Consider the following 19,410-nt stretch of genomic DNA (forward strand, 5'->3'; position numbering starts at 1 on the left):
CAGAAAAAAGGGTCTAAGCCTAGATAATGATCTAACAGTCTCCAAAAGCTGCTCCCCACGCCCCCCTACCCCCCACCAGCGTCTTTTTTTTTTTTTTTTTAAACTTTTCCCTCCAAAGTTAGACTGTGGAGCCTGGTGAATCTCTTCCCCAGCTGCTCCCGGAGTGCCATGTAGAAGGAACCCTTTTGTCTTCTTGTGTGAGTCTGTCCTCTGGGCTTCAGGCTGCCATTTTCTCTTCTTTTCTCCCATACTGAAAATACAAATGAATCCATTTCTCCAGAGCAGTTTGGAAGCAGGGACCCTTGAAGTGTGGGCTGTTTGAATAGCCATGCTGCATGTAGGGCCAGGGCCACAGGAGGCCAGAGTCCCCCAGTCGAATGAGAAGTATCTAAACACACCTGAACTCACAGTTCCATTTCAAACTCCCTGTGTTTTACGAAGTGAGCTTTCGGGGTGGGGGTTGTAATAAAAGCTGGGCTGAAGCGTACTTTTTGCCTTAAGCCCATCAGAACAGGGCCAAGGGCTATGAGTATCCTGAGCATTCTGTGAGTGATCTCTTTAAAAATAAACAAATACATGATCTTCAGGCTTAATTCCATTCTTAGTGAATATTAACTGGCAGAGCAAAATGGCGATCCAGAAAGTTCCGTGAAGCCTGGCATCAATTCTTTCCCCCTTATTTCAGTAACCAGAGACCAACCCAGACTTCTGTCACATCTTCCCTTTCCAGTGTGAAACCTCTGTGATCCTGCGGAGAAAAAAGTAATCCCCGTCAAGTTGGTTCTTGGAGGAAAAAAAAAGTTCCTGAACACCAAAGCTGTGAAATAGATTCCACATGAAACACTCCTTTTCCTCCTTGTCTTCCTTCTCCCCCTCTCCCTCCAAGACATAACTACTTTCTTTGCATGGGTGAGGGGGACGGGAGGGTACCATGACCATGGATGGTCTCAGCAGTCCCATGGAGAACCTCTGGTTCAAAAAGAATGATCACAGGCATGGGGAGCTGGGTTTGGGCTGTGATCCTAGCTTACAAAGTCGGGCACCACTTCTTGCCCATCTGGGCAACTTTGAGCGAGTCACTCAATGTCATGTGAATCTTTCACCTGTAAAATGGGATTGAGGGGACCCAGCCCACAGAATCCCTGTACCCAGGGAGATGATGAGTGAGAAGTGCCAGGCTGACACCTGCTCTGAGGTGGAGATTGCTTCTGTTTCCCCAACCTGTGCCTGTGCCCAGAGTATTTCCATAGCCCACAGGTTCTCAAGGAACCTAGGGGAGTGACTTTGCCCCCTAGGGGACCTTTAGTGATACCTGGAGATGATTTTGGTTATTGCAGCTGGGAGGTGAGGTGCTACTGGCATCTACTGGGTACAGGCCAGGGATGCTGCTAAATGTCCTGCCACACACAGGCCAGCTGTGGCTCCTCTCCACCCCAATGTAGAGTGATCTGTCCCCAGTCTCGGGAAAGCTGAGGTTGAGCAGCTGGGGTGAGGAGGGGACTGGGCTCCCCTCACAGCCCGATGTTGAAAGATTCTTGTTGTACGTGTGCTTTACAGATGATTGTAATTAAGTGAACTTTCTCCAGATCAGCCTCCTCCTTCTGTAGAAAGTGCACACCCTGAGTGCATCCCGGGGCCCTTGGGAGGAGTGAGGCCCTCACGTCCAGATAATGTGTTTCCTGTGGGATCCACCTCCCGCAGTGGGCAGGACGAGGTGTTCCTTGGCTTCTTCCTTCCAGGGTTTGCCCAGGGGGTCCTCCCACCTCTGGGGCTCACACTTGGGCCCCATCTGCTTGGAGCACTTGTCACAGATCTGAGCCAGCAACTCTGGAAAGCTCTCAGCGGGGAGGGGAGACATCAGTCCAGTGGGGAAGGAGTGAGAGCTGGTTTCTGGTCCAGAGCACAGCACAGGGGGCTTCAGCCTGGCATGGGATGGGTTGTTCCCCAGTGTGGCAGCCTAAAGCATCAGCTATTACCCATTGGCAAGTTCAGATGGGAATTGGGTTGTTCTTGGTGAGGTGGTTCAGTGACTGGTATCAGGGCTTGTGAAATTCTGTTTTCAGCTCTTCACAGGCCAATCTAAACTGGAACATTAAAAAAAAAAAAAAAAAAACGTGCTTAGTGTACTTAACAAAACTTGCTGAGGACATTTATGAAACGGGCTGGAGCATGTGGTCGCTGTGGTGGGGTTACAGGGAAACCTCAGTTATCCGGAACTTGGGGACCACCCCCCAATCCCCTGTGCCAGATTCTTCTTTTGTGGTACCAGATGATAAGAAGGAGCCAATACTGGAAATGTTACTTTTTATTTAAACTCTAACAACCAAAGTAAACTTTGAAAAGATTTGGGGAATAATAGATTCAATGTACCGGAGAAGGCACTGGCGACCCACTCCAGTACTCTTTGCCTGGAGAATCCCATGGATGGAGCTGCAGTCCATTGGGTCGCAAAGAGTCGGACACAACAAGCGACTTCCCTTTCACTTTTCACTTTCATGCATTGGAGAAGGAAATGGCAACCCACTCCAGTGTTCTTGCCTGGAGAATCCCAGGGATGGGGGAGCCTGGTGGGCTGCCGTCTATGGGGTCTCACAGAGTTGGACACGACTGACGTGCCTTAGCAGCAGCAGCACATTCAATATACAGCTAAATTTCTTTTTGTTTGTAACAGGTTCTTTTAATGTAACTTTCAGAAGGTTGCACTGATGGGACAGAAATTATAGCATACGTCCTTCACCTAGATCAAGTGCTCAGACCCAGTTTTTAAAAAAATATTTGTCATCCTGAAGATTGAGAACTCCAGGCAACTTAAGATCCAATACAATAAAGAAAATTTATTAATATGTTTTGTCGCACTCAGCTTACTGAGGGCGAATGTGGGCTCACGTCTTTCAGACTTCAGCAGCGAGTTCTGGCTGCTGTGAAATGACAGCTGGGCGACCACCTTCTTGCTCTGCGCTCACTTGCTGGGTGAACTTGAAGGGCTTAATCTATGAATCTGTTTCCTCAACCACAGAAGGAAGGAATTGGGCAGGATGCTCTCAAGGTCCTCAAGTCCCAGTCTGCAGTTCTGCAGAGTGGGTTTTCAGGTAGACAGTTAGCCGGGGCTTAGCTGACCAGGAATGCTTCGTTCTTTAAATGCTGGACGTCTGTGATTTGTCACCTGGAGCCCCTTGACTCGACGTGTGACCCCTGTGTGGCATTTCTGCCTGGAACAGAGGATGCTTTGGTTTTGTCTGTGGGGGGTGTGTGTGTGTGTTTGTGGCTGTACTGTATCTTTGCTGCTGCTCATGGGCTTTCTCTAGTTGCCGTGAGCGAGGGCTTCTCATTGCAGTGCCTTATTGCAGAGCGTGGTCTCCAGGCACTTGGGCTTCGTAGTCGTGGTGCTCAAGCTTAGTTGCTCCCGGTAGGTGGGATCTTCCTGCACGAGGGATCGGATCTGTGTTCCTTGCATTGGCAGGCAGAGTCTTAACCTCTGGAGCACCAGGCAAGTCCTGGATTTGGCTGTGTTGACCAAAGGGAGAGGATCCTGGGTGAACCCCTAAATCCACTGGTCCTCTCAGCAGGGCTATTTGCAGGGCTTTCATATTTGCTGGGGAGAAGGAAATGGCAACCCACTCCAGTATTCTCGCCTGGAGAATCCCAGGGACGGGGGAGCCTGGTGGGCTGCCGTCTATGGGGTCGCACAGAATCTGACACGACTGAAGCGACTTAGCAGCAGCAGCAGCAGCAGCAAGAAGTCAGTTTCCCTGGTAAGGAGGCAGCGTGGGACAGCATGGGAAAAAGCACTGTTTAGCCCACCCTCCATTTCTCCACCCGGGTCTGGCTCTGAGTTCTGGCCCTGCTCCTGTACAAGTTACATGACCTTGGTCAAGCCCCTTTAGTTCTCTAAACTTGGGGAAGGCAGGATGCCCTGGGGTTGAGCCGTCTTTGTATTCTCACATAGTAGCAGTGTGCCCGGGCTTCCTCCGTGGCTCAGCTGGCAAGGAACCTGCCTGCCAATGCAGGAGATGCAAAAGATGCGGGTTAGATCCCTGAGTTGGGAAAAATACCCTGGAAAAGGAAATGGCAACTCAGTCCAGTATGCTTGCCTGGAAAATCCCATGGACAGAGGAGCCTGGTGGGCTACAGTCCATGGGGCCAGAAAGACCTGGGCATGACCGAGTGCACACGCATGCCTATGCAGCAATGTGCCCCGCGTATAGTCCATGCTGTGACTGGGTCCTGGTGTGTTTCTGGAGCTCTGTGCTCTGATCCTGATCTCCCAGCCCCGTGTCCAAGTCTGCCGGTTTCATGTCGGCCCCCAGATGGCTGTGGGTCACAAATCTCTGGTCACAGGGATATGTGGGCCCCAGGCCTGCCTCTCTGCCCGAATGCACTGGTGGGCTCTGCTTCACCATCAGCTCTGGACTTTGGCATGTCCGTGTCCTTGGCTGTGGCTCCCACCATCATTTTGGGACACTTTATGGGCCCCACTTGGAGCCAATGGGAGGAAACCTAATTTCCTGCCACAGGAAATGGTTCAGCTGGTGAAGAATATATTTAAGGAATAAAACCTCTGTCAGAGGAGCTTGAGAGCGTTGCTGGAGAAACTCTTGAGGGTCTCGCATCAGGAAGCTGCTGGATGTGGGACAGGACCTCAGCCCAGAGGCGGACTGTGCTCTTAGCCCCAGCAGCTGGTCTTGGGCCATGCTGAGAAAGGACTGGGTCAGGGAGAGGGGCAGGTCGGAAATAGACCCTTTTCTGCAGTGGAGCGTGTTTATGGTAACATCAGCTCAGAATTAAGACTTATTTATTGGATTTGCTTAAAATGGGCCCGGCGCCCCGTAAAGCTGGGAGGGTGTGTACCAGACACATGGACTAAATTAGATCCAGCAGCTGAAACTCCCAGTTCACTATTAATCCTTTGGTAAGCATTACTGGGTGTTTTGAGTGGGACAGAGGGAGAGAAGGAACACTACCAGGGCTAGCTCTGTGCAGCCTTGAGCCCAAAGGAGTAGTCGGTGATGCATAGAAGGACATGAATGAGATGCCCTCCTCGTCGTGAGGGTGCAAATTGTACAGCCCAGAAGCAGGGGCATGAACTAGATGACTTCTTCTTCTTTTGAATATTTTATTATTTATGTATTTGGCTGCATGGCTCTTATCTGTGGCACCTGGGATTTTCATTCCAGTATGTGGGCTTCTCTCTAGTTGAGGCACATGGGCTTGGCAGTTGTGGCACACTGGCTTACTTGCCCCATGGCATGTGGGGTCTTAGTTCCCCGACCAAGGATTGAACCCACGTCCCCTGCACTGGATGGCAGATTCTTAACCACTGGACCACCAGGGAAGTCCCAGGTGACTTCTTGAGGATACTGCCAAGCCAGACCGGTGGTCATGTACTCAGGAGCTGGAGAGAGTGGTGATGTCTCCCCACCATCAGGCCTGGCCTGGCAGCCAGGAGACCTGCTCTGTAGCTATAACCTGGGTGCAGACAGCTGTGTGGTCCTAGGAGGGGGGCGCCTTTCCTCTCGATGGAGTGAGGCGGGACCATTACAAGACTTGCCTTATGACCCAACTGCATCTCGGTGAGGCTGCTCTGAGATAAGGAGCACGAGAGTCTTGTGAAGACTAGAAGCACCAGGCTACCCAAGGCCTCGCTGTGGCTCCAGGGCTGTGGACCCAGATGGCCCGGGCAGGGGCGGGGCCTGCTGTCTTGAGCTCCTCCTGGGGACCTTTCTCTTCTGGGTGCTGTCATAGTGATGGGGGTAGTAATAGTGATGCTACAAAAACGATAGTGGGTTGATGCCATATATTGTGTCCTAACTATTCACCAAAAGCTTTCCCTGGAATGTCATTTAGTCCTCCCAACAATCCAGCAAAGGGACTTATTTAAGATGACAGATAATTAAGACCAAGACATTAAGCAATCTGATCAAGTTTACACAGCTATTGACCAGAGAGTCCGTATTTGAATCCAGGTTTATCCAAGTACCAAGCCCCAAAGTCCTTTTTTTAAAAAAATGGTGGTATATTTGACATACAACAAACTGCATGTTTTTCCACTGTGCAGTTTGGTCATTTGTGACCTGTGTATATACCTGCAGAACCACCACCAGGGATAAAACCACCATATGACCCAGCAATCCCACTCCTAGGCATATATGCTGAGGAAACCAAAATTGAAAGAGACACATGTATCCCATTGTTCACTGCAGCACTATTTACAAATAGCTAGAACATGGAAGCAACCTAGACGTCCATCGACAGATGAATGGATAAAGAAGTTGTGGTACCTATACACAATGGATATTACTCAGCCATAAAACGGAGCGCATTTGAGTCCATTCTGATGAGGTGCATGAACCTAGAACCTATTATACAGAGTGAAGTGAGTCAGAAAGAGAAAGATAAATATTGTATGCTAACACACATATACAGAATCTAGAAAAATGGTACTGAAGAATTTATTTACAGGGCAGCAAAGGAGAAACAGACATAGAGAATAGACTTATGGACATGGGGAGAGGGGAGGAGAGGGTGAGATGTATGGAAAGAGTATCATGGAAACTTACATTACCGTATGTAAAATAGATAGCCAACGGGAATTTGCTGTATGGCTCAGGAAACTCAAACAGGGGCTCTGTATCAACCTGGAGGGGTGGGCTGAGGAGGGAGATGGGACGGAAGTTCAAAATGGAGGGGATATATGTATACCTATGGCTGATTCAGGTTGAAGTTTGACAAAAAACAATAAAATTCTGTAAAGCAATTACCCTTCAATTAAAAAAAAAAAAAAAACACCACAAGGAGTCAAGGTACCAACCATCACCTTTATTCCTTGATAAGCTCCCTATCCCATCCGCCTCCAACCGCCATCCTGAGGCATCCGTGGATCTGCTTGCTGTCATGCAAACATAAGGTTGCATTGTCCGTTGACTTTATATGATGTTATACAAACAGAATCACAGCTGGCTTCTTTCGCTGAGAATGATTGTTTTTCTCTTCATCCACGTGATTTGTATCAGTGGTTCATCCTTTTTTGTTGCTAGACTTTGTATGGCTGTTTCAGTGTGTTTGTTCATTCACTTGTTGAGAAGCATTGGGTCATCTGCAGTTTGGGGCTTGGATGAGTACAGCTGGGATGAACATTCGTGCACACGTTTGTGTGGACAGATGCCTTCGTTGCTCTCGGGTAAGACTTCGGAGCGGACCTAGTGGATCATATGGTGGGTTTATATTTTGAACTTTTGTAAAATTTCTAAACTGTTTTTCAAAGTAGTTGTACCATTTTACATTCCCACCAGCAATATAAGTTGTAGTTGCTCTACATCCCTGCCAGGACATGGCAGTCTTCTCAGTAGCAGCTGTTTTAATAATGATGGAGTGGCATCTCATTGTTTTAGTTTGCACTTCTCTAATGACTAGTGATGTCAAGCATCTTTTCATCCTCCTTTTTTCGCCACATTTATATCTTTTTGTGTAGTGTCTGTTCAAGTCACTTACCTGTTTTGTTTTTTAATAGTTGGGTTGTTTGTTTTCTTATTAGTTTTCAGAGTTCTTTATGTATTCTGGAAATAGGTCTTTTATCAAATATGTTGGTGGTTTAGTTACTAAGTTGTGTCTGACTCTTGCAACCTCATGGACTGTAGCCCACCAGGTTCCTCTGTCCATGGGATTTCCCAGGCAAGAAGACTGGAATGTGTTGCCATTTCCTTCTCCAGGGGATCTTCCTAACCCAGGAATTGAACTGGGGTCTCCTGCATTGCAAGCAGATTCTTCACCGACTGAGCTACAAAGGAAGCCCCATCAAATATATTCTTTGCAAATATTTTCTCCTAATTTGTGGATTGTCTTTTTTATTCTCTTAACAGGGTCTTTTCAAAGACCAGAGGCTGAGGCTTTGATGATGTCCAATTCATCAACTTTAAAAAAACTTGGAATATGTTTCTGATGTAGTATCTTTGCCCGTCCCAAGGTCACAAAGATGCTGTCCTCTGTTTTCTTCTAGAAGTTGTATAGTTTAAAGCTTTATATTATGACCCACCTTAGTTAATTTCAGTGTAAGGTACACGTGTAGATTGCATCTTATTTTCCTCGCATATGGCCGTCCAGTTGTTCTAGCACCGTTTGTTGAAAATGGTCCCTTATTTCTCTACTGAGTTATCTTTGGACCTTTTTCAGAAACCAGTGGATCGTATCTACGCGGCTGTTTCTGGACTCTGAGTGTCCACTGATCTGTACCTTGCATTGTACCTTCCTTGGTTTAAAAAAAATTATACTCAAAATAATTCATGTATGTAGTTTAAAAACTCAAGAAGTCCATGAAGAACTCAGTCTCTCTTGATGTTTTCCTTCATATTCTTATTTTTTATTTCCAGGAATGTTTTTCAATAGTGTGCAAATGTTCCTGTTTTAGGATTCCAGTGACTTGTCTCCCTGAGAGTAGTTTTTGTTTTGTTTCATTTTGTTTGGAAGTTTTTTCCTGCTCCCTACATTGTCTCAGACTTCTTTTTTCTTCCCCACTATGTCTGTCTCTGTGGGGATTCCGGATGTGCGTCTCTATTAGAGAGTGTGGCAGTGAAAAGCTGAGTGCCTGCTCGGCGTATGGCAATGGGAGGGGCCTGTTGGCAAATGGGCTTCCCTGTAGGGCAGGCCTGCAGGAACTGGGTCTTTTTGTTGGGTGATCCCCAGATGTCAGTGTTGCAGGTCTTTTCTCCTGGGCTGAGCTGTTGAATTCCTCTGCAGGTGGGAGTGGGGGCATGGGCCTGACTGTTAGTGTCCTGGTGCCTGGTGAACAAGGGAGCCTTCACGAAATCCTGTTTCTAACCCTTGTCTGACTTCACCCCCAGCTGAGCCCTGTGACCCCATCCAGAGCCCTGCTCTCCGGATCATTTTCCACAGAGAGCAGACCTGTCTCTGGCAGGCCTGGGGAGGTCCTGTTTGTGGGGAGGCTGACAGGGAAGGAGCTGGGACCTGCAGGCCTCTTCTGCAGACTTCAGCCCCATCTTCCTATTCGCAGCCGAGTCTTGACACGTGAGTGGTGCCTCCAACTCCTGAGTCTTCCCAGGTTTTGAGGCCCAGTGAGAATCACTTCTGTTGGCTTCCTCTGCTGATGCTTGGTCTCAGCTCACATCACTCTGCTAAGTCTGTTCCCATTTGGCCAGCTGCTTTCCAGCTTTGTCTGATCTGCTCTTCTACTCATTGTCTTGGGCAGGACAGAGAGAAATGCATCCGTCTGGTTTGTTGTATTTGACCAAAGACTTTCCTAGTCTCTCCCACCCCTGCCCTTCCTCTCCCCCTACTCCCCTCCCCTTCCTCCTCTCCCCTCCTTTCTCTTCCCTCCCATCCCCTTCTTCCATCCATCTCCTTCCCACCATCTACCACTTGCCTCCTCTCTCTCCTCCACCTCCCTCCCATCCTCTGTCCTTTGTCCCCTCTCCCTCCCCCGCCTCGCCTTCCCAGTCTCATACCCCCTCCCATTTATCACCACCCGCTTCTCCTTACTCCTTCCTTTATGTTTGGAGCTTTGTCTGCTTTAATACTGCAGGTAGACAGCCAGGATCTTTAGGCCCTGAGAAAAAACAACCCATGTAACCCAGAAGGGGTTGGATGAGGAGTCAGGACACTGAAGCCTCTGCCTGCCAGTGTGATGTGCTTTCTGCCCTCCTTGCCTCTCCTTCCCCGCCGTCAACTCCCCAAACCCATAAGGGCCGAATCCCCACATAGCATGCTCAGGCCTTGTGCGTCCACGGCCTCCCATTTCTGCCCACTCTGCACCCATCTCTCCCTTGCAGGCCCCCGAGCAGATGTGGGGCCCTGGGTCACTCTGGGTCTCTGGTTTGGCTGTTAGGGGTCCGGGGGTTAGGCCGTTAGGGCGGCGTGTGGGCACCCCTCTGCACCAGGAGTGCCCAGACTTTCCTGTCCGCCTTCCCTGCTGAGGCCCAGGCCCCTTGCACGGCTGACGGGAACGTGGCCTTCTGCTCACTCTCTCAGGCTGTCTGTCCCGTGGAAAGGGGGACCCTTCTCTCCTGTTGTCCACCATCACCCTCTTCCTGCCCTGTATTACTATTTTTTTTTTTTTACATCTATGACTCTTATTTCTGTTTTGTAAATAGGTTTTTTTGTATCATTTTTTAAGATTCCATGTATAAGTGGTATCATATAATATTTGTCTTTCTTTGTTTGACTTACTTCATTCAATATGACAATCTCTAGGTCCGTCCATGTCACTGTAAATGGCATTATTTTGTTCTTTTTTATGGCTGAGTAATATTCTGTTGTATATATACACCATATCTTCTTTATCCAGTCCTCCTCCGTCAATGGACATTTTGGTTGCTTCCATGTCCCGGCAATTGTAAATAGTGCTGCATTTAGAAAAAAAAAAGCCTTCCATCAACTGGGTAGGGAAGGGGGACTCCCTGCACAGTCACTCCTTCCTGCTAGGCTGAGCATCTCGCCAAGGACTCTCCATGTGGAGGCCACTCCAGGCGTTCAGTTATCTCTCTTCGGGGGATTTTGGCAAACACTGAAGAGGGAGTGTGGCCACGTCCCTCTCTGTGGGCACACAGTGGCTTTTCAAGACAATAGGAACAGCTAAGTCCTTCTCTGTCCCCACTAGTCACCTCCCACTCCCCCCTTTTCTCCCCCTCAGCCCACCTCACTTATCCAGGGCTGACTTCGGAGATGGTCCGTTGTGTGGAAGAATAATGCTCATTGGTTGGTACTTCACTAAGGACTTTTTGTTTTTTTTAATAATTTTATTTATTTATTTTTGGCTCTGCTAGGTCTTCGTTGCTGGATGTGGGCTTTTGCTGGTTATGGTGAGCAGAGGCTTTGCATTCCAGTGGTTTCTCTTGTTGCAGAGTATGGGCTCTAGGGTGTGTAGGCTTCAGTTGTTGGGGTGGATAGGCTCAGCAGCTGTGGTTCCCAGGCTCTAGAGCACAGGGTCAACAGTTGTGGTGCACAGACTTAGTTTCTCTGGCATGTGGGATCTTCCCAGATCAACCTGTGTCTCCTGCATTGGCAGGCAGATTCTTTACCATTGAGCCACCAGGGAAGCCCCCAGAAAGCACTTTTGAGTGGATACTGAAAATTGCGTGAGGTCAAGTGCAGCAGTGGAGGCAGAATGTTCCCATTTTACAGATGAGGTAACTGAGGGGCCCAGAGACCTCAAGACTTGCCCAGGGTCTCACAGGCAGAAGAGTAGAACCTCATCTTGACCCCGGGTCTCATGACTCCACATCTGGCCGTCTGCCTTCCGTGTCTCAGGGGCGAGTCCCAGGCTGTCTTCTCTCATTCTGCCTGCTAATTACTGTTTTGGGGCTGTTGGGGTTCCTTGGTGTGGGGCCCCACAGCAGGGAGGTAATTACACCCTTGGAGTTGCCCTTAGTCAGCAGCTCCCGGCAGCCCCTGCGCCATAGCCTGGATCTGACCTCTGTCCATCCTTCACCCTACCCAGGCCAGTGACTCAGAGAGTTTGCCTGGATTCCTGTTTCTGTCTCTTTGGTTGGTACTTCTGGTGGCATCTGGCAGGCCTCTCCCTCACAGTGTCCATAAATTCCATTTATTCAGGAAAGCAGGTACCCTCAGTCAAATGGGGGCAGGGAGAAAGAGCTTTAAATGCCTCTCCACCAGCCCTGCCCAGCCATCAGAAACGTCCTGCCCGCTGACCAGTGGAGTCCAAGGATGAGCCTTCTTGTAGGAAGGGCAGTACTGCCTTTGGGGGCCTGTCTCTATATATAAGAGCACCCATCACATCCACTCTTTTTTTGTGGTGGGAGGCATGCAACTCGGCTTGTGGGATCTTAGTTCCCCAACCAGGTGTCGAACCTAGGCTCTCAGCAGTGAAAGCAGGGAGTCGTCTAACCACTGGACCACCAGAGAATTCCCCATCTCATCCACTCTTGACTCTTCCACCACCGCTGCCTCCAGTCTGCTTGTCCCCACAGCCAGAATTTCATACGCACACGCGCACACACACATCTCAGAGGGTTCCTGTGGCCCTTAGGAAGAAGGCAGAACCAGAATCTGAGACCCTGCAGAGGCGCCCCTCCCTGCTGCCCCAGCCTCCATCCTCTCTGGCCACTCTGGCCTCCATTCTGGTCTCCCTCCACATTGTGCTTTCCACCTTCTCGGAACTTTAGCACATGCTCATCTCTCTACCCGAAATGTCCTCCTCTCTTTGTCTGCTTACTTGCCTTTTAGACTTTCTGGTCAACCACTGTCCCCTCAGAGATGCCCCGTCTCGCCCTTCCGTGAAGCATCATCCCCAGGGTCGTATGCGCTCGCAGCTCCCTGCTCTTCGCTTGTCATTGTCACTGACCTGATTGGTAGATTAACGTCGGCCTGGCCCATGGAAGCTCTGTGGAAGCTGGGACCGCTTTGTGGGCTCTTTTCCTCTTTCCCTCACCACGGTATCCCTAATGCCACACAAAGTAGGAGCTCATGAAACACTTGTTAGATAAAGCATTCCTTTTTTTTTTCCTTCTTCTTCTTTGTAATTTGGCTGCTCCAAGTCTTAGTTATGGCAGGACCTTTAGTTGATGGCGTGTGGGATCTAGTTCCCCAACCAGGGATTGAACTCAGGCCCCCTGCATTGTGAGCATGGAGTCTTAGCCCCTGAACCACCAGGGAAATCCCTTGATAAAGAATTCTTTGTGTATGGACTCTCCTCACCCGTCTAATCCTGGTTGTCCCCGAAGTCTCGCATCTTTTCAGAAGCCGCCTGTCTCCCACCTGACTCTTGGCTGATGGTGCTCATGCCACTCGAGCTCCCCAGTCGTCACGGCCTATGGCACTGCTCCAACTTTCCTTTGGGCCGATGACCTGGAGATTTTAGAGGAAGATTCTGATGTAATGGGTTGGAGTAGGCTTTCTGGTTTTGCCTTTTAGAAGAGCTCCCGTGGACACACGCCACTGGTCCATCAAGGACCACATTTTACTCTGGGGAGGGGGTGTGATGGGCACTAGGTCAACTGCTCACAGGCCAAGTCACCACAGAAAACAAGGCTTGCAAAGGGACAGGACACTGCCGTGGGTGGTGGGTTGGGCCGAGCTGGGCTGGGGACCGAGGAGAACCAGGCCTGGAGTGCGGTCGCAGCTCTGCACACACGACCATGTAGGCCTGAGCTCTGAGCTAGGCGAGCGCCGTGGACCGGGCGCCTGGGCCCCCGGCCAGAAAGGGGCTCCTGAGAGGCCTGCTGTGTAGGCCCTGACCAGTTACAGTTCCCTTTCATGTCCCTCCCTCGCTCCCCACCTCATCACAGACCCCAGCTGAAACAGGGATTTTCCCCCTTGTTTTCTTGTGTTTGAGGAAGGAACTGGGTGAGGGTGGAGAGCCGCTGGAGACGGGCTGCGCGCCGTCATCCTCCTTGCGGCATCACTGCATCCTCACGTTGGCTCCTGAAGAGCTCCCGTCTTCTAGCTCAGCCCTGGCCCCTCTGCCCACCTCCGCCTGGCCTGGCCTTTGCAGAGCACAGTTCAGTGCCGTCCCTTCAAGGTCGGGGAGGGTCATCATCCCGCGGCCTGGTGGCTCCGGGGTCTGCTCTGCCGGCCCAGGAGCCCGTGGCCTGCCGGGTGGGCCTCTGTTCTTCTCCTGGACCCCTCCCAGCACGCCTAGAGCTTCTCTGATCTGCAAGCCCTCTGCCTGCGAGCCGGACAAGCGCTGGCTGTGGGGGGAGCTTTCTGAGTCTCCGCCAGGCTCCCAGGAGCTCGGCGGGCTGGCCTTGGGGAGGAGGCAGGCCGGATCCCCCTCACTGTCCGTTTCTGCTCCTCCTGTCCATCCTGGCAGGTCCCTGGATGGCCGGCTGCAGGTGTCCCACCGGAAGGGGCTCCCCCACGTCATCTACTGCCGCCTGTGGCGATGGCCCGACCTGCACAGCCACCACGAGCTGCGGGCCATGGAGCTGTGTGAGTTCGCCTTCAACATGAAGAAGGACGAGGTCTGCGTGAATCCCTACCACTATCAGAGGGTAGAGACCCCAGGTATGGCCTCCTCTGTGGGGTCTGCAGGTGTCTACCGGGCATCCTTCTCCTCCGCCTCTTCCTCTCCCCGTCCCCTGCCTTCCTCTCTTCTTCCTGAGGGCGGGCCTCTGGTGCATCTGGGGGTGCCGGGGCTTCAGTCCAGCCTGGCATCCACTCTGACCCTCCTTCCCTCTGTCTCCTCCGCACAGTTCTACCTCCTGTGTTGGTGCCCCGCCACACAGAGATCCCGGCCGAGTTCCCCCCGCTGGATGACTACAGCCATTCCATCCCCGAAAACACTAACTTCCCTGCCGGCATCGAGCCCCAGAGCAATATTCCAGGTAGGCACCCACAAGCAGTGAGGCCAGCCCCGGAGGCGGGCGCGGGACGGCCCCATCACCCCATCTCCGCACACCCGCTGGCCCGAGGCCCCTGACTCAGACCCGCGTCCCTGTGGGGAGAGGATCCGTGGCCTTGGCTCCCCGCTCACTAATGATGCTTTTCTTGGCATGGAGGAGCGGCGGCGTGACCCTTCCGCCCGGCCTCGGTGCAGTCATTTATTTTGGAAGCGGAAATAGCAAGGCTGTGTTTCTCTCACCACCCTCCGGGCCCTGGGGCTGGAGTTCAGGCAGGATCCCCCAAGGTCTGGGGGCTGCGGAGGCAGTGGGCCGAGCCGGGGCCAAGGGCCGGGCAGCGTGTGGAGAACGGGCCGTGTAAGTAAGCCCTGGGAGGGTTCCAGCCTGGGTGGGAGGTTTTACTCTAAAGGGAGAAGTGGGCTCTGCTGTCAGAGTGTAAATGTTTTTAGAAGCCCATCATTTACATGCAAATAATGTGTGAATCACCAGAACTCCAGGAGTCCAGGAAAACTGCTTGGCAGTGCTTGGCCAGACCCTGCACTAGGGTAGCTGGGGCAGAGATGGGCCGTGTTCCTTTTGGAGCCATCTACTTTGGACTAGCCTTTGGTCCCAAATGAGCTCACCGTGCTGAGGTTGACCGCAGGCTGTGTGCGTGGGTCAGAGCATTAAGGGAGGACCTGCTTTACAGCCCCGGCCTTTCATGTCACAGGTGGCTCTGGTCCCTAGGGGGTGGGTTGCCTACTCTCTTTGTTCAGCAAAGCAGAGAAGTCAGTCAGGGCCTGAGCTCAATGAGAGGAATGCATGGCAGTCTGCTCTCATGCAGTTTGCATCCCGCTTGAGACGTCCCCTCAAGAGCCGGCAGATCATGGTACGGGGGTGGGTGGTGGAGCCAGAGGGTGGTTTGAGGCAGTTGCCCTCAGAGATAGGTGAGTTCACTGCCAGGTGGCGGGGGTGGGGGAGGGCAGGGCGGGGAGCGGGGCTTAAACCTGGTCTTGAGGGATGGGGAGAAGTTTAGGCCCACAGAGGCTGTAGGAATAGGCACTTCAGACTGGGAGTCAGACAGTGTGAACGAAGTTCAGAGCGATTCAGGTGGGAACACAGGACAGCGAGAGCCAGGGGTCCGAAGCCCAGCCTTCAGCTCCCGCCCCTGGCGTAGTGGCCTGAAGCTATGAGTTTGCAAAGGGCGGCTTAAAAGCCAAACTGGAGGCCATGTAATGAACCACCTTCCTTCCAATTCCCAGAAACCCCACCCCCAGGCTACCTGAGTGAAGATGGAGAGACCAGTGACCACCAGATGAACCACAGCATGGATGCAGGTCAGAGTTTTGTGGAGTCTCTGCTCCTCGTCCTGAGTGCCTGCCCTTTCCCATCCTTCCCTCTGTCCCTCCATCTCACTCTCTGTATTCCCTTCTCCCCACTTTCTCTCTCCATCCTTCTCTCTGTCCCTCCATCCAGTATTTACTGAGCAATCACTATGGGCCCAGAACTGGGATAGAGGAGGAGCCTGAGTGGCTCATGGTGTGTAGGGGAGACCAGCAAGACAGCCCGCAGTTACCATGCTGTCTCTTGTATGCCCTGATGGAAGATGCTATGTGGCATGGAACAGGGCCGTGCCACCCAGCCTGGGACAAAGTGCTGGGGGACTGAGCAGTAGCTTGCGGTGTAGGCTTTTCCTGCATTGAGTATTAGAAGTATATAGGGTTTGGCCAGGCTGCCAGGACAGGCAGAGCAGCATGCCAGGCAGAGTCATGAGGGGCCGTGGGGAGGAGAGCTGGTGAGTTCTGGGGTGGGTGAGAGCTCCGTGTGGCTAGAGCATCCTCCTTCAGAGACAGGAGGGCCAGTCATTCAAAGCTTCAGGTGTAGCCAGAGGCTGACGTGGAGCCCCTGCAGGCTGAAAGCAGATGAGATGCTGCTGGCAGTGTGATGGAGGGTGGGCTTCATCACCTGAAACAGCTCAGGAGCGCTGGAACAGAGGCAAGATCTTTGCAAGGCCCTGAAGCATCTATTTTTGTGTGATGCCCAAATGTGATCTATGTGTTCCTGCCATGAGGGGCCCAGCCCAGTCATCTCCAGGCACATCTCCAGATGTTCCCACCTCATTTGTTCTGGGACCAAATTGGCCTCAGACCAGCGGCTTCTTGAATTGAACCCCAGCTGCCACATCACACGTGCATGGCGTTGCATGTGGTTGGGTGAGGAGGAGGGACCCAAGCAGATGTTCCCTTCCAATGATGGGAGGCATGCCTTGGGTACGCAGAGCCGTCCGATGTGGTCGGGCCACCTGCCCTGCACATAGCCCAGAAGAGAGTGCAGTTCCCGAAAGAAGGATGCAGGGGACGTGCATGTTTATTGTAAATGTGGTCACTTGATATATAGCCTGGGCATCGTGCCACATACCTCCACATACCACTGATGAGTGGATGATGGTGTGAACCCAGTCAGAATGCATCGGAGACCTGTATTTGATGCCAAGTGCCTGCTGTAAGCCCACATCTTTAAATGCTGGCATGGGAAACTAGCCCCCTGAGCAGCATCTCTGCAGATGCTGTGTTTCTTCTTCTCCTGCCTGCTTCCCTCTTCGCTACTCTTCAGGTTTATGGAAGGATTACAGGCAAACCTTTGATATACTGTGGTTTTACATCCAGATAACCACCATAAAGCAAGTTACACAAATTTTTTGTTCCCTAGTACGTGTAAAAGTTACGTTTATACTGTCCTGGTCTGTTAAGTGTGCAATAGCATTATGTCCAAAAAAGTAGTGTACACACCTTAATTAAAAAATACTTGGTAGCTCAACAATGTTAACCATGATTTGAACCTTCAATGAGTCAAAATCTTTTTTGCAGTAGTAACTATCAAAGATCACAGATTGCCATCAAAAATATAATAATTAAAAAATTAGAAACATTGTGAGAATTTTCAGAAGCAGACAAAAGACATGAAATCATTGAATGCTGTTGGAAAAATGGTGCCAGTATGTTGGCTGGATGCAGCACTGCATCTGCAAAGCACAGTAACACAAAGTCTGCTTGTGCAAACAGACCAAAGGAGAAGAAGGTCTTACATGGGACAAGCCCACCTTTTCACCCTCTCAACTCTTGTGTCTCCCCTTCCTTTCTCTGTCCTCCCTTCCTCATCTCCTCCCGTCGTGTACCTGTAGGACCCTGTTGTGGACATAAATGTTTATTGAATATGAGCCCTGGGCTTTGTGGAGCCCAGCCAGCCCGTGACGGGTGGGTGGGTGGGGTCTCCCATTTACTCTCTGCCCTTCACTCAGACCAGTCCAGTTGCTCATGGGCTTGACTTCCCTGACAGCAGACAGGAGGAGCATCTCAGCTGGGGCCCAAGGCTCTCCCTGTCCAGCCCCATGTCTCCCCAGATATATGCGCATGTCTGTTCAGACCAGAGAGAAAGTCCCACTTCCTGGGTCTCCATGATTTGGACCAGCCTGAAATAGGAGACCAACACTTACTAACCACCTCCTGTGTACAAGTCATGGTGTAGGCATATTTGTGTGCACCGTTCCACTTCATTTCTACACATCACACAGTAGATGGTATCATTCCCATTTTATACCTGAGGGGAAAAAAATCAAGGCTCAAAGTGTTTGAACCACTTTGCCAAAGACCCATGGCTACGTGGTGCTATGTCCAGATACCATGGAAGATTTGAAAGCTCTGCTTTTTCTGTGACTTTTCCACATCCCCCAGAAGATTGGGTGCGAGGGGTGAAACCCATGGTTCCCCCTTCGTCTTCAAGGAGGTCACAGCTGAGTTGAGGGGCAGGAGCAGACCCCCGCTCACAGCTCAAGGCAGCCTAAGCTGAAGGCCCGGTGGTGAGGATTGGAGATTTCAGGGAGTAGAGCCAGGCGCAAAGGACTATCAGGAAACAAGCAACTCTCTGGAGCTGGAGCCCCGTGGGTGCAGGGACAATGGAGGGACCAGCCCAGTGTTGCTTTTTGGAAAAGCGATAGCTTGGTTTTCTGAAGGCTGATGTTGTGTGGGTCCGCACACACCCACCCACCCACCAGGAGAATGAGTAAAGATAATAGAGTAGGAAGAATTGGGTAGTTAGGACTTTTCCCCATGTGTAGCATCATGTTTTGCATAAAAACGTCAGTCTGGTGGCTGAGCTGTGGGGTGTCTGAGGCAGCTGGGTGCGTTTCCTGAAACCTGGGAATGCCTGCATTGGTATTTGCAGACCCTGAGCTCTGAGAGCAGAGAGGGGTCTGGGCGGCTGGGGAGAGGGTCTTCCTGCTCCTTTTGTCCCTCAGTTAACAGGGCATGTCAGTGTGGGGTCTGTGCGCTCAGGCTGGGACCGCAGCAACCGCATGCTGCGGGCTTGATTAGACGCATCAGACCCTCGAGTTGTGGAAAAGACTCCAAGGTCATCCGCTCATCTATTGGTTGCACAGATAAAGAAGCTGGGACCCAGGGAAGGGAGGTGCGGCCCTCTTCTGGGCCGTGGAGGCTCAGCCGGGGGTTTTCTCCCCGCCCCGCTGTGATGTACATGTTGTCATCTGGCTCCCAGGCCAGCAGGCTTTTCTGACGTCTCACAGCAGTGTCTTACCTCGCAGGTTCTCCAAACCTCTCCCCGAATCCGATGTCCCCAACACACAATAACTTGGGTAAGTAGCTCCTTGTCTGTATGATTTGAACCCCCTTTAGCTGTAGCCCTGGCTGGTGCTTAGTGTCGGGAGGAGGCCCTGAAGGTGAGGCTCCTCCCCCACCCCCGGCCCCCACCATCGCCCAGCACAACCCATCAGGTTTCTGCTTGCATAGCTTCTGGGGTCACCCACAGGATGGGAAACCTGAGAACAGCGGTGGCAGGAAAGGCAGCCGTGGGCCAGGTTTGTATTTCCCCGGGGAGGCGGTTAGACACGAGTGAATGAAAATCCCCTGAATCTTGTGCTGTAGAAACATGAGGGTCTGTGGTCGGTGAGCATCCGTGTGTGGTTTGATGCAAAGCCATGGGCAGTGCTGCAGACTACAACCCCCAGCTGGCGGGGACTTGTTTCAGATACACTTGCTTGGATTTCATCTGAGCACCTCATCTGACAGTGATGTCATTTTTATTTAAAAGGGTACCATATAAGGAATTAAAA

The 19,410-nt window shown here is 51.5% G+C and overlaps 1 protein-coding gene across 1 annotated transcript in view; it reads left to right on the plus strand.

The window, feature by feature from the left end:
• The window catches only part of SMAD3 (SMAD family member 3), a 123,974-nt gene that overhangs the window by 86,734 nt on the left and 17,830 nt on the right, over positions 1-19,410 (plus strand). Inside the window, exons 2-5 of the mRNA XM_027553043.1 lie at positions 13,778-13,971; positions 14,160-14,291; positions 15,548-15,622; positions 18,883-18,933. Coding sequence (XP_027408844.1) covers positions 13,778-13,971; positions 14,160-14,291; positions 15,548-15,622; positions 18,883-18,933 — 452 coding nt within the window. The remainder of the gene's footprint in view (positions 1-13,777; positions 13,972-14,159; positions 14,292-15,547; positions 15,623-18,882; positions 18,934-19,410) is intronic.

This window comes from Bos indicus x Bos taurus, chromosome 10, assembly GCF_003369695.1.
Source record: "Bos indicus x Bos taurus breed Angus x Brahman F1 hybrid chromosome 10, Bos_hybrid_MaternalHap_v2.0, whole genome shotgun sequence".
In the NCBI taxonomy this organism is placed as follows: Eukaryota; Metazoa; Chordata; class Mammalia; order Artiodactyla; family Bovidae; genus Bos; species Bos indicus x Bos taurus.